At 45.0% G+C, this 14,586-nt stretch overlaps 1 protein-coding gene across 4 annotated transcripts in view; it reads left to right on the top strand.

Moving 5' to 3' along the window:
• Positions 1–14,586, top strand: part of MOV10L1 (Mov10 like RNA helicase 1) — a 226,876-nt gene that overhangs the window by 179,705 nt on the left and 32,585 nt on the right. For all 4 annotated transcript variants that reach the window (XM_077264879.1, XM_077264881.1, XM_077264882.1 and 1 more), the window contains 4 exons: positions 1,979–2,078; positions 2,162–2,326; positions 13,197–13,370; positions 13,537–13,686. In XM_077264879.1, the coding sequence (XP_077120994.1) occupies positions 1,979–2,078; positions 2,162–2,326; positions 13,197–13,370; positions 13,537–13,686 (589 nt within the window). The remainder of the gene's footprint in view (positions 1–1,978; positions 2,079–2,161; positions 2,327–13,196; positions 13,371–13,536; positions 13,687–14,586) is intronic.

Genomic DNA, 14,586 nt, shown 5'->3' on the forward strand with positions numbered 1-14,586 from the left:
GTGTGTAAATCAGTGTTCCCCAAACTCCAGTCCTCACGGCCCCCCCACGTCATGTTTTCAGGGTTCTCTTAGTATTGCTCAGGTGATGGAATTATTATTAAGGCATCAGAGACTGCTGTAGGTTCTCACCTGTGCAATACTAAGGAAAGCCTGGAAACATGATGTGTTGGGGGCCATGAGGACTGGAGTTGGGAAACACTGGTGTAAACATTTCAAGCTGTACACCCTAAAGTAGTTACATGGGCAAAACACAGTAGGTTCTGCCTGCGTTTGAAGAGGTCCTAGATACTTGTTTCAGAGTATTGTATACCTGGATATCTGAACGAACAGAAGAAATCAATGTCATGGTGTTTGTGCCTTAAAATATATGCACATGCACAGCATGTGTGGGAGCTAGATCCTCGAAGTGTAGATGGCTCTCCGCAAATATCCAGAAGAAAGACGAGGCGTCACATCCAACTGGTGAAAAAGTGTAAAGGATCCTTCATTTGCCCAAACAAGCTACATTTCTGTGCTTCTTATGGAGCCTTTACATTCAGTACAAGATTATTTACAACCCATTATGTGGTTCAGATAGAGAGTAATATAATGTGCATAAGTGTTGACTACCATAGCTACCTCTGTCACAGACATGCAATGCGTCATGACTTCAAACTATTTGCCATGACTGGAATGAACCCCTTCCTGACCTATGACAAAAATATGTGGTGGTCGGGTGCCTGTTCTTACACCATGACATGTGTTTGTCAGGCTGACCTAATGGGTGCTATCAATACACAGACATGATCAGAGGCAGGAGCAGAGCTGTAACTTATTGCTGTTTTGCTGCAACTGCCAATACCAAAGCTTTTTTTTTCTTTTGGGAGACATTGGGCTTTAATTTTGTCACTTTTATATTCCTTCCTCCCTTTTTTTACGACCTCAGAGGACCACTATAAAACATTTTTAAATTGCATTTCCCTTTTATGTAGAAATTAATTTTATATATTGGCCTTGCTTTTTGACAAATGGGGCAGGACTAAAAACAGCAATTCAGTAATGTGTTTTTTTTTCCATTTAATGTACACAATTTCCCCCTGTTTCATCTAAAATGATGTTTTGGAGGAAGGGCGGATTTTAACATTATTTATTTTTATTGCTTATTTTCCCTGTAACTGGGGCTGGTATATTGGCAATTCACCTCATGTCTGCATACAAGAGATGACTGTGTTTTCTAGGAACCAGCAGCTCCAGTTTCCTCTCTACACCCAGTGATCACATGATTGCTGGGTCTGGAGAAGGGAGCACTGGCAGTGCTGTCTAATCTGTATACAGAAACGCTGGTTCAGCTTCTATACACAGCGATCAGATTAAATGTCTTCCTCCTTTGTGGGGAGTCACCCGTCTTTACCTCCACAATTGTACAATCTCCTGTAAGCTGCCTTTTAGAACATCAGCACAAAGGAAAGTGTCAACCACCTGGACATTTAAAGTCTGACGATTTGTTCAGTAGTAGTTAACTAAAGGGTTTTTTTTTTGTTCTTTGTGTTCCCTTGCACTTTTCAGTATGTGGAAAGAAAAAGATATTGGGTGCAATAAAACATTATTATATTCAGTGTGTATCTTCTACAGTGTTGACTACTAAGCTTCTTATTAGGTCAGATCTATTCTAGTGCAGCTATGATCAGTAACACCAGCTTACCTACAGAGCCTGATGAGTCTGAAAACCTGCCTTCATTCTCCCCCCAGACTTATGCTTTTGTTTATGTCACTTGCCCATGCTTCATACTGTCATATGCTTATTTGATTGGCTGCGGTGCTTTAGCACTAGTCTAGAAGGAAGTCTTGAGATGATGTTTCCTTCAGGATGGAGCGAATCATTTTTAAGTGAGATCTTGAGGATTTATGTTCTTTGGCTTTATTGCCTACGTATAGTTTTAACTGTTTACAAAGAAATGCAAAAAGTGTAACTGAATGCTGTCCTCTTAAATCCTGACAGAGTTGGACACTTCACTCATGTAATAGTTGATGAAGCTGGACAAGCCACTGAGCCGGAGTGTCTCATACCTCTGGGTTTAGTATCGGAAGTCACTGGTCAGGTAAGAGGACTTAAAAAAGCAACTGTAGTACTATTACAGTATATGAGAGATTTAGTTTTTACAAATAACCTCTACTGTTACAGATAATTCTTGCAGGAGATCCTATGCAGCTTGGACCAGTGATAAAGTCTAAAATTGCTTTGGCACATGGGCTTAGTATATCATTGCTTGAAAGGCTCATGGCCCTTCCAATCTACTTAAGGGATGAAGAAACATATGGAGCTTGTGGAAACTACAACCCTTTGTTGGTATGTAATATTTAAGCTTACAGAAGACCTGCCAGAAAAAAAAACCTCGGCGCTGAGAAATAAGTGTATAGCTCCCGCCAGAGTCGGAAAATCATGATTTGGGTCGGTTTTTACCGTCCCCTGTCATTGAATAACGGTGACCACAAAAAAAAGTCAGATTTTCCATTCATTTCTCTCTCCTACGATATGATCTAGCAGATCAGAGGAGAGAGAAATGGTATCTCTGCCATCCCCCAGATCCTCCTGCTCCGTCCCCCGCCTTCTACGTCCTCTTCCTGGAAGAAAATGGTGGGCACGTGCGCTCGCCAAGATCTGCCAGCTGGTACCCGGCAGCAATAGGGGATTTTTCCTATTGGTTAATTTTGATCACTGTGATAGACTCTATCACAGTGATCAAAATAAATGAAATAGTAAGTCAAACCCCCCTTTGTCACCCCTTTATTAGTTAGATAAAAATAATAAAATAAAAAAATAGTATTTTTCTCCGTTCTTTGCAGTTACGGTTGGGTTTAGAGACATGATGTGGGAGACATGTGGGTAATGTTATTTATTAACTATTTTGTGTGACATGACTGATTTAAGGGCACAAAAATTAAAAGTTTGTAGATTGCAACGTTTTAAACAATGTTGCCAAATTTCCGGGTTTTTTTCCATAAATAAACGCAAGTCTTTTTGAATAAATTTCACCACTAACATGAAGTACAATATGTCAGAAAAAACAGCGTTGAAGCGTTCCAGAGTTGTAACCTCATAAACTGACAGAGGTCATTAAAAGTTGGCCTGGTCATTAAGGTGAAAATTGTATCTGTCACTAAGGGGTTTGAACTGTCTGGGGGGGGAGGTGGAGAAGTTAAAGACAGATACAGACATTCTGCTGCAATTTCAGTAGAACTTTGAGCACCCATTGTCGTCACTTCCAGAAAAATCTGTACTTACTGAAGAAAGATTTTACAAGTAAATTGACAATTCTGAGAACAAAAGATAAGTCCAAGAAGAGAAAGCTGTGATTTTATATAATAAGAAAGTATGTGTTTATATACAGTCGGTGAAATTGTTCCAGAAAATTAAGTATTTCTTTCTCGCTTCATTGGGGGACACAGGTAACCATGGGTGTATGCCGCTGTCGCTAGGAGGCTGACACTATGCAAATAAAGAAAATAACTCCTCCCCGGCAGTATACACCCTCCGACAGGCACCAGGCAACTCAGTTTTTGCTTAGTGTCTGTAGGAGGCGGACCTGGATCTAACACCAGATCCGCTCTTGTTTTTTCTTTCAGGATTTGTGTGTGTGTGTATTAATCCTTTCCCTTTTTTATTTCAGATGCTTCCTTTGGGGTTACAGGGTGCAGTTCTTCTCACCCTGATTCCCCGCATTAAGTGACCGAGAGAGCAGTGTGGTTTCACCCACATCGCACCCTCTCGGATCCGCTGGGCAGGACTTTGTTTCATGTCACCCTGGGGTGTTCATGTTTACTTTAGGTGGCCAGTCCTTGCCTTTTTTTCCCCCCCTCATCCCTCTTCTTGGAGTGGGCTGAGAGGAAGACAGTGGTCACCTGCGGTGACCTCCCCCCTTTTAAGGAGTTGATGCTGTCTTCTGCGCCGGTTGATATAGCGCGGGAAGGAGGACCACATCTCCCAGGACCCTTTCTGCCATCAAGGGATCCTGATGCGTTCCTCATCTTCAGGTAGGAGGATCTTCAAGCAACAGCAGCCCGCCCATCCCTTCCAGTCCCTGCATCGTCGCAATCTCCATGCAGGGCACTTAACTTTATTATCCAGCAGCACTCGCCGCAGCACAGGCTAGGGGATTTGGGGGCCATCGGCCGCTCTTTTATTTAAATCTCGTTCCTCTTTCCTCGCAGCGCGTTTTTTCCTTTCCGCGCCCCTTCTTCCTCTTTCCCAGCGCTGGACACATCTCGCTTGCAGCCCAGCACTGGTATTGGCCGCGCTCCAGCGGGCCACACCCTCCTTCCCTGCCGGCCTATCGGGCGCTTGGCTTCTCTTCAGCCGGCCACGCCCCAGAGTTTGGCGCGTTCTCTGCACGAGTAGACGCTCGCAGCCTGTGATTCCCGGCCAGCTGCCTCCTGTGCATCGCGCTGCAGTCCTTCCATCATGTCCATCTCTCAGGAGGCCCCTAATGCTCGGGATGAGTGCACTCCCCCTCCCCCGGAGTGGGCTGTTGCAATGTCTCAGTCAGTCTCCGACCTGACTAAAGTGTCTCAGTCCCTGGTTCAGGTACTAGAACGTATTCCACTGCTAACTACTGCCACGAACGCTTCTCACAGCAATTCGATCGCTCCTGTCCAAGACCCTCACAGGGGCAGACTTGAGAAAAGAACCAGAAAGCGTTTTCTGTCTAGTTCTTCATCCACTTCTCCGGATCCAGCTGCGTCAGCCGGAATACCGCTCTCTACCCTTTCCCCCTTTTCCCAGGCGGGCGTCGGGTCAGATGTATCCTCTCAGTCGGATTCTGACTCAGATGCAGATCAGACTTCCGCAATGCAGGATATGGCTGACAGCCTTATCTCAGCCATGATTCAAACGCTTGAGCTTAAGGAGGAAGAGCCAGCTTCTCAGGACATCTCCGTTTCTTTCAAACGGATGAAGCGTCCTTCTAGAGTTTTTCCCAATCATAAGGAATTTGATAACACTACGTCTAGACACTGGGAACACCCTGGTAAACGTTTTCCAGGGAGGAAACGTTTAGACATTTTATACCCGTTTGCTGCCTGCAGACCTTGTTAGCAAATGGTCCGAATCTCCTAAGGTAGATTCACCTGTGTCTAGATTATCCTCCCAGACAGTGCTGTCCATTCCTGACGCGGCGTCTCTAAGGGACCAGACGGAGAGACAAATTGAGGCTCTAACCAAATCAGCTTTTGAAGCTTCTGGTACCTCTCTCTGCCCCAATTTCGCCTCTACCTGGGTGGCGAAAGCGGTGTCGGCCTGGGCCAAAACCCTACGCAGAGGCATTGTAGCTTCGGTTCCCGCACAGGAGCTACCGGATTTAGCAGATCAGATTTCACTGGCTGGAAAGTACCTTCTGAATGCTTCTCTGGATGCGGCTGCTTGCTCTGCAAGGGCAAACCGCAATATTGTCGCCATTCGCCCGTGTCCTCTGGCTGAAGGCGTGTAACGCAGATCCCGCTTCCAAAAAATCCCTCACAGGTTTGCCTTTCCAGGGATCCAGGCTCTTTGAAGCGCAGCTAGACCAAATGATCTTGGATGCCATGGGCGGTAAGAGCACTTGTCTTCCGCAATCTAAGCCTAGGCGTCCCTTCAATAGAAAGGGAGCCCATTCCTTTCGTCCCTTTCGCTCCTTCGCCTCCTCAGGTGATGCCTCTCAGCATGACCGGTCTTCCACTCAAAGGGACCGAAGGAAGCCTTCTTTCAGACCTACCCCTCACTGGAGAGCTAAAGGCTGCTCCTCCAAATCTTCCAGTTCTCACGACAACAGATTTTCTTCCAAATGATGGGTCACCCCCCCACCTGAAAATCTTTCCAGGGTGGGAGGCAGGCTTCTTCTGTTCACAGAGCCTTGGTTATCCGTGGTCGACGATGCCTGGGTCAGGGAGATTGTCACATCAGGTTACAAAATAGAATTTTTGCCGCCCCCAGGAAGACGTTTTTTCCTCTCCCTCCCACCCAAACAGCCCTCCCATGTCCCAGGGCTTTTTCAGGCGGTCGATTCCCTTCTCGCCTCAGGAGTAATCGTCCCAGTACCTTCCAACCAGCGGTTTTCTGGTTTTTACTCAAATCTGTTTGTAGTTCTGAAAAAAAGACGTCTCTCTGCGCCTGATTTTGGACCTCAAACGGTTGAATTGCCGCCTCCGGATTCGGCACTTCAAGATGGAGTCCTTGTGCTCGGTGATCGCCTCCATGGAACCAGGAGAATTTCTGTGCTCTGTGGACATTCGGGAAGCGCATCTGCACATTCTGATTTGTGTTCAGCATCAGAAGTTCCTTCGTTTTGTGATCCAGGACCAACATTTCCAATTCACGGCTCTTCCTTTCGGCTTGGCGTCTGCCCCCAGAGTCTTTACGAAGGTAATGGCGGCAGTCATGGCCATCCTTCGGTCGAAGGGGATTCTCGTAATCCCCTATCTCGACGATCTCCTCGTAAAGGGTTCGTCTCGCTGCGACTGCGGTCACAGTCTCCAGATCACTCTGGACACGTTAACCCGCCTCGGTTGGATAATCATCAAACAAAAGTCCACCTTGATTCCGACCCAGCGTCTAGAATTCCTGGGCATGGAATTCAACACCATTCAGGCTCAGGTCTTCCTCCCAAGGGAGAAATCCCTCACTCTTCGGAGGGGCATCAAAGTCCTAAAGTGTCCTACCCCTCTACCTCTACGGCTTGGCATGAAGGTTCTGGGCAAGATGGTCGCTTCCATGGAAGCGGTCCCTTATGCTCAGTTCCACTCTCGCCCTCTCCAGCTGGCCCTTCTGTCAGTTTGGGACAGGAGTCCTGACTCCTTAGACCGCCCAGTTCGCCTCCCTCTCGATGTGAGACAGTCTCTCACTTGGTGGACGCTATCCACTTCCATTCTGCGCTGGAGATCTTTTCTCCCCCTCCGCTGGCAGGTTATCACCACCGATGCCAGTCTCCAGGGGTGGGGTGTGGTCTTTCTCCACCTCACAGCCCACGGGCGCTGGACTGCTCAAGAGGCACGCCTCCCGATGAATCTCTTGGAAATCAGGGCTATTAATCTGGCCCTCCTCCACTGGCAGCCCCTCCTCTCGGGAAAACCAGTCCGCATTCAGTCGGATAACGCCACATCTGTAGCTTACATAAACCATCAGGGAGGGACTCGCAGCAAGCAAGTCATGACGGAGGTGGCAAAAATTCTGCGGTGGGCGGAGAACCACGTTCCCTCCATATCAGCTGTCCACATCCCAGGGATGGACAATTGGGAAGCCGACTTTCTCACCTGTCAGGGGCTCATGTCAGGCGAGTGGACTCTTCTCCCCACTGTCTTCTACCAGATTTTCCAAAGATAGGGTGTGCCGGACGTCGACCTAATGGCCTCCCGAGCAAACCACAAAGTTCCCCAGTATGTATCCAGATCCCGGGATCCGAGGGCCGTCTGCTGCGACGCTCTCGTGATCTCGTGGGCCCAGTTTCAGATGCCTTACCTGTTCCCACCTCTTCCCTTGCTTCCAAGGGTCGTAAAGAAGATAAAGTCAGAGGGGGTTACCGTTCTCTTAGTAGCTCGAGATTGGCCCCGCAGGGCCTGGTACGCGGAGCTAGTGAACATGTTTTCGGACGTACCTTGGAGGCTCCCAGACCGTCCAGATCTTCTATCGCAGGGTCCCCTCTTCCACGTGAGTTCTCGGTCTCTGAATTTAATGGTATGGCCGTTGAGGCCGCGATCCTGAAGGACGCAGGTTTTTCTCAACGTGTCATACAAACCATGATAAGAGCTAGGAAACCGGCATCTTCCCGTATCTACCATAGATGTTGGAAGGCCTTTTTCTGATGGTGTGACGTCAACGGTCTATCCCCTATGGTTTTTTCCCTTCCTTCGCTTCTTGGATTTCTTCAGTCGGGTCTAGATTCGAACCTCTCCCTGAGCACGTTAAAGGGTCAGGTTTCTGCCTTGTGAATTCTCTTTCAAAGAGACCTTGCTTCTCTCCCCCAGGTGAGAATCTTCCTTCCGGGGGTTGCTCATGTTGCACCTCCTTACCATCCTCCGGTCGCTCCTTGGGACCTCAACCTTGTGCTTGGCGCCTTCCAGTGTACACCTTTTAAACCGATTCGGGACATCTCTTTTTCGCTTCTTTCCTGGAAAGTTGCTTTTTTGGTCTCCATCACCTCGACCAGGAGAGTTTCCGAGTTGGCGGCGTTGTCCTGTCGTTCTCCCTTTCTGGACCTTCATCAGGACAAAGTTGTCCTTCGGCCTGTCCCTTTTTTTCTGCCAAAGGTGGTTTCGGCTTTTCACATCAATGAAGACATAGTCCTTTCTTCTTTGTGCCCTTCCCCAGTTCATCCTTTGGAGAAATCTCTCCACAATTTGGATGTGGTCAGGGCTATCCGAGTTTACCTTGCCAGAACTGCTCCTTTTAGTCAGTCCGACCTTCTGTTTGTCGTCTCGGAAGGTCGTCAGAAGGGGCTCTCCGCCTCTAAGTCCACAATTGCTCTGATCCGTTCGGCGGTCCTGGAGGCATACTGGGTTCAAGACAAACAGCCTCCCCCAGCGTTGAGGGCTCACTCTACCCAGGTTGTGGGAGCTTCTTGGACAGTTCGTCACCAAGCTACGGCCTCACAGGTTTGCAAGGCCTCAACTTGGTCTTCCATCCACACCTTTGTGAAATTCTACAAGGTGCACACTCAGGCTTCTACGGATGCAGGCCTGGATAGGAAGATACTGCAGGCGGCGGTTTCGCACCGGCCGACCTAGTTCTCTATTCTTATTATCCCACCCTGGTGACTGCTTTTGGGCGTCCCATGGTTACCTGTGTCCACCAATGAAGCGAGAAAGAAAGAGGGATTTTTGGTTCTTACCATAAATTCTCTTTCTTGGAACCTTCATTGGGGGACACAGCACCCTCCCTGTTGTGAAATTGGATTCTGGGCTCCCCCGGTGGCCACTTGTGGAATTGTACTTGTGTGCATCATCCCCTCTGTTCACCTGCTCCTATCAGGATGTGGGAGTCGCTATATAACCTTGCTCCTCTGTCACTTTCATGCCGGTCAACAATGTAATCAGAAGCCTTCTGTGCATGTTCCTGCTACCAGACAACTCCTAGCTAAGTTGGACTTTTGTCCTTGTGTGTTTTTGCATTTTGTTCCTGTTCACAGCTGCTGTTTCGTTACTGTGTCTGGAAAGCTCTTGTGAGCGGAAATTGCCACTCTGGTGTTATGAGTTAATGCTAGAGTCTTAAAGTAATTTCTGGATGGTGTTTTGATAGGGCACTTTCATGGTCAGCAGAAAACCCTTTCTGTCTTCATGCTATCTAGTAAGCGGACCTCGATTTTGCTAAACCTATTTTCATACTACGTTTGTCATTTCATCTAAAATCACCGCCAATATATGTGGGGGCCTCTGTCTGCCTTTTGGGAAAATTTCTCTAGAGGTGAGCCAGGACTGTCTTTTCCTCTGCTAGGATTAGGTAGTTCTCCGGCTGGCGCTGGGCATCTAGGGATAAAAAACGTAGGCATGCTACCCGGCCACTTCTAGTTGTGCGGCAGGTTTAGTTCATGGTCAGTATAGTTCCCATCTTCCAAGAGCTAGTTCTCATATATGCTGGGCTATGTTCTCTCGCCATTGAGAATCATGACACCTCCCTTTATGTTGTACCGTACTGGCCAACGTGCCATTGTTGTGGGTTGGTACATAGGTTGAGTTGTTTATACTTGTTCCTACTACTGCTTTTGCACCAACTGAGTTGCCTGGTGCCTGTCGAAGGGTGTATACTGCCGGGGAGGAGTTATTTTTCTTTATTTGCATAGTGTCAGCCTCCTAGCGACAGCAGCATACACCCATTGTTACCTGTGTCCCCCATTGAAGGCTCCAAGAAAGAGATTTTACGGTAAGAACCAAAAATCCCTCTTTCTCCAAGAAAATTATTGCAATTAAACATGTTTTTAATACACATGTTTATTTCATTTGTGTGTATTGAAACACAAAAAAGAGAGACAAAAAGGCAAATTGGACATAATTTCACACACAACCGTAAAAAATTGTTGGCACCCTCAACTTAATATTTGGTTGCACAAACTTTGGAATAAATCACTGCAATCAATCACTTCCTACACCTCTCATCTGGAATTTGGACCACTCTTTTGCAAACTGCTCCAGGTCTTTCATACATGAAAGGTGCCTTCTCGCGACAGCATTTTTAAGATCTCTTTAGAGATGTTTAATGGGATTTAGATCCAATCTCATTTCTGGCAACTTCAGAATTCCTCCAGCACTTTGTTTCCATCCATTTAAGTGCTTCTTGAAGATGTTTGTGGTCATTGTCCTGCTGAAAGACCCATGACCTAGGACGCAAACCCAGCTTTCGGACACTGGGCACTACATTGCGACCCAAAATCCTTCGACAATGGTCATATTTCATGATGCCATGCACACAGTCAAGGCATCCAGTGCCAGAGGCAGCAAAAGAACCCTAAAACATCTTTGAACCACCAGCATATTTGACTGTAGGTAATGTGTTCTTTTTTTTGTGGGCATCATTCCATTTTTGGTAAACAATAGATTGATGTGCTTGAGCAAAAACTCTTATCTTGGTCTCATCTGTTCACAAAGCGCTTTCTCAGAGGATTTCAGCTTACTCACACACATTTTGACAAACTACAGTCTAGCTTTTTTTATGTTTCTGTGGCAGCAGTGGGTTCTCCTCGGCTGATAATTTGCACTGACATTGATGCACCCTGAGCCTGCAGGACAGCTTGGAATTTTTGGGGAATTTGATTGGGGCTGCTGATTCACTATCTGGACTATCCAGAGTTGAAACATTTCATCAAATTTTCTCTGCCATCCACATCCAGGGAGATTAGCTATAATTCCATGGGTTGTAAACTTTTTGATTATATTGCACACTGTGGACAAAAGAACATCAAGATCTCTGGAGATGGACTTGTAACCTTGGAAATGTGGATATTTTTCAACAATTTTGGTTCTCAAAGTCCTCAGACAGTTCTCTTTCTGTTCTCCATGCTTACTGTGGCACACACAGACACACAATGCAAAGACTGAGTAAACTTCTCACCTTCTTATCTGGTTTTGGGTGTGATTTTCATATTGCCACACCTGTTACTTGCCACAGGTGAGTTTGTTTCAAGCATGTGATGCTTTTTCAAAGTGGTTTACCCACAATTTTCCAAATCTTTGTGTGACGTTATATCCAATTTCCTTTTTTTTTTTTTTCAGTATTTTCTTTTGTGTTGTTCCAATATACACGAAAGAAATAAACGTGTATAACTAAACATATGCAATTGCAATAATTTTCTAGCAGAAATACTTCATTTTCCCCAAACAATTTCCAGGGTTCCAACACTTTTGGCCATGACTGTGTGTGTGTGTGTATATGTGTATATATATATATATATGTGTGTGTGTGTATATATATATATATATATATATATATATATATATATATATATATATATATAGATATACAGGGGTTGGACAAAATAATGGAAACACCTGGAAACATCAACAAACGTTAGTTTAATATGGTGTAAGTCCACCTTTTGCGGTGATTACAGCCTCAATTCTCCGAGGTATGGATTCATACAAGGTGTGAATTGTTTCCAAAGGAATTTTAGCCCATTTTGCAGTTAAAACACCCTCCAGTTCTTTGAGCGACGATGGCGGCGGAAATCGACGTCTAACTTGAATCTCTAAAATCGACCATAAATGCTCAATAATGTTGAGATCTGGGGATTGTGGGGGCCAGATGAGATGCTCAACTTCTCAACTTCATTAGAATGTTCCTCGTGCCATGCTATAACGATTCTAGCTGTATGAATTGGTGCACTATCATCCTGAAAGATGGCGTTCCCCTCCGGGAACAGTGCTTGAACCATTGAATGCACTTGGTCGCCCTAAATAATCTCGGCTGTTAATTCTTCCATGAAGGGATATCATTGGCCCGGCGGATCTCCATGAAATAGCACCCCAGATCATCACAGAACCTCCGCCATGTTTTACAGTTGGGAGAAGGCAGTCTGGATGGAATGCTTCTTTCAGCTGTCTCCAAACGTACACTCGGCCGGAGGTCGGAAATAGATTTGTGCAGCTCCCGACGAACAGTTTTCGTGGAAACTGGGTTCTGTAGGTGTTCATTGAGCTCAGCAGTGATTTTCGGAGCCGTGGTCTTGCGATCCTCTCTCACAATTCGCTTTAGAGTCCGACGGTCTCTCTCAGTCAACTTTGACTTTCAGCCGGACCTGTGCTTTGCTGTGGACGTTTTTCCTTCTCTTTCAAACGCAGTCATTACTTTGGAGACAGTACCTCTTGACACGCCAAGCATTTGGGCACTTTCTGTTACATTAGCCCCTGCCATACGATCACCAACAATTTGGCCTTTTTGAAAATTCGAGAGGTCTGCCATTGGTATCAGGTTTTCATCAATGTTCTTACAATTATGCAAAACAAACAGTTAATTTACATACACATATCACAAATAATCAACTACAAAACATCACCATATGTCATGGTTTGCATGTTTATAACATGTTCGAAGATTATGATGCCAAAACGTTAGGTGTTTCCATTATTTTGTCCAACCCCCGTGTATGTATGTATATATATATATATGTGTGTATATAATCCACATGTAAGAAAAAATAAGGGCACTCACCAGTCTTCACGAGATTCAAACCTTTATTGATAACATGTCCAAATAAAATTATTCAATTGACCCGTAGAAGCGCAAGCACAGCGCGAAACGGCCGTCGTCCCGGTTCTCCCCTGCTCACACAAACTGCGGCTCTGTCATCTCCGGCCATGAATTTTATTTGGACATGTTATCAATAAAGGTTTGAATCTCGTGAAGACTGGTGAGTGCCCTCATTTTTTCTTACATGTGGATTATACAAATGGACGGCTAGTTTCAGAGGAGCACCTAAAGTCGGGATTCGTGGGCTGCGCAGTTCACTGTCGGATTCCAACATATCCTGATAGTAGTCTGGAAGAAACCTCTGAGGACTGTGCCGCACTGTTCTTTATGTCTTTATTTTTTGGATATATATATATATATATAATGTGTGTGTGTATATATATATATACATACACACACAAGGTTTCTAGTTTTCATGTGTACGATTAATTTATCTAAAAAATTCAAATGACATTTACTCTTTAAATATGTTTATCCCAATGTTAATTTGTTTGACCTCTTTAATTATTGAAAGATAACAAAACTGATGAAGAACTACAGATCACACGCAGTTTTGCTTCATCTCCCATCCAAGCTGTTCTACCATAAGGAACTAGAAGTCTGTGCAGATCCAACTGTTGTTAACCGTCTCCTGAGATGGGACAAGTTGCCTAAAATAGGTTTTCCATTAATTTTCCATGGTGTCCGGGTATGTAAGCCCTCCCATTTTAATATTCTACAGTAATATTAGATGTGACATTTCTTTAGAAACCTGTTTTCTAGAGAGATTTTTTTTCTTGCTTTGCTTGTATATTGTTTTACCTCTAAGGAAGGAATCATGAGCCATTTCTTCATTTAGGAATGTTTGTCTACAGGGAACAGAAATGCGTGAAGGAAGCAACCCATCCTGGTTCAATCCATCAGAAGCTGTGCAGGCCATGAGATACTCCTGCATACTTGCTAAACATGTCACCACATCTGTATCTGCCAGAGACATTGGGGTGATTACACCATACCGGAAACAGGTACTGTATGTGCTGTATTGCATCTATATTACCGATCCATTACATTATAACCTGATGAGTGAAGAGCTTGTCAAATGAAAATGGCGCCAGTCATAGGGAAAAGATAATAGGCAGCATGGGACTACTTAGTTCTTGGAAGTTTATTTGCGGGATAATTTAAAGGAGTTGTATAAAGATCACTATTTATTGCATATCTGCAGGGAAAGCAACACTGGTGGTCCTACTGCAGAATCCCTCAACTTTGAGTAGTCCAGAAAAAAGAAAAAAAAAATTATGTACCCGCACTGCCGCTTTCTGCGATCACCTATCAGCGTGCATTAAGCTGCTATGCCAGCACCCATACCACCCACTCCATACACGGGCGCTTCGGGTGCATAACCAAAAAAGTGCTTGAAATCCAGAGAAAAAGAAAAAAATGGTTTGCACTCACCAAGCCCGATAAAACAGATAAGACTTTATTAGGACATATGCGAAATGGACAAGGAGATCATGTTGACCACAGGACTGTTTGAGTAGAGCAGCATCACATGACTACTGTTTCATTAAAAGTCTATGAGAAAAAAAATAGAGATAGTACTTCATGTGTAGAAAAATAATGGATGGGTTCCTGGTAGTTTTCCCATGTATCCCACGATCATCTATTCTAGTTGAATGCAGAGCAGCATTTCAACTCCTTTTAGGATGGTACAGGAAATGTACTCTGTAGCTTTCAGGATGTAGCAGCCACTGTCCACCTTAGAATATCAAGAACTTTCCCAATTAGAAAATATGAAACAATTGTTAACCAAAATTGGATCAAGAGGCCCATGCAAAAATGAACAACCAGTAACACACTTTGATAGAGTTCCCAAATACAGATATGAACCTATAATTAATCAAAACTTATAATAAAAAATAACC

The sequence above is a fragment of the Ranitomeya variabilis genome, chromosome 5, assembly GCF_051348905.1.
Source record: "Ranitomeya variabilis isolate aRanVar5 chromosome 5, aRanVar5.hap1, whole genome shotgun sequence".
In the NCBI taxonomy this organism is placed as follows: domain Eukaryota; kingdom Metazoa; phylum Chordata; class Amphibia; order Anura; family Dendrobatidae; genus Ranitomeya; species Ranitomeya variabilis.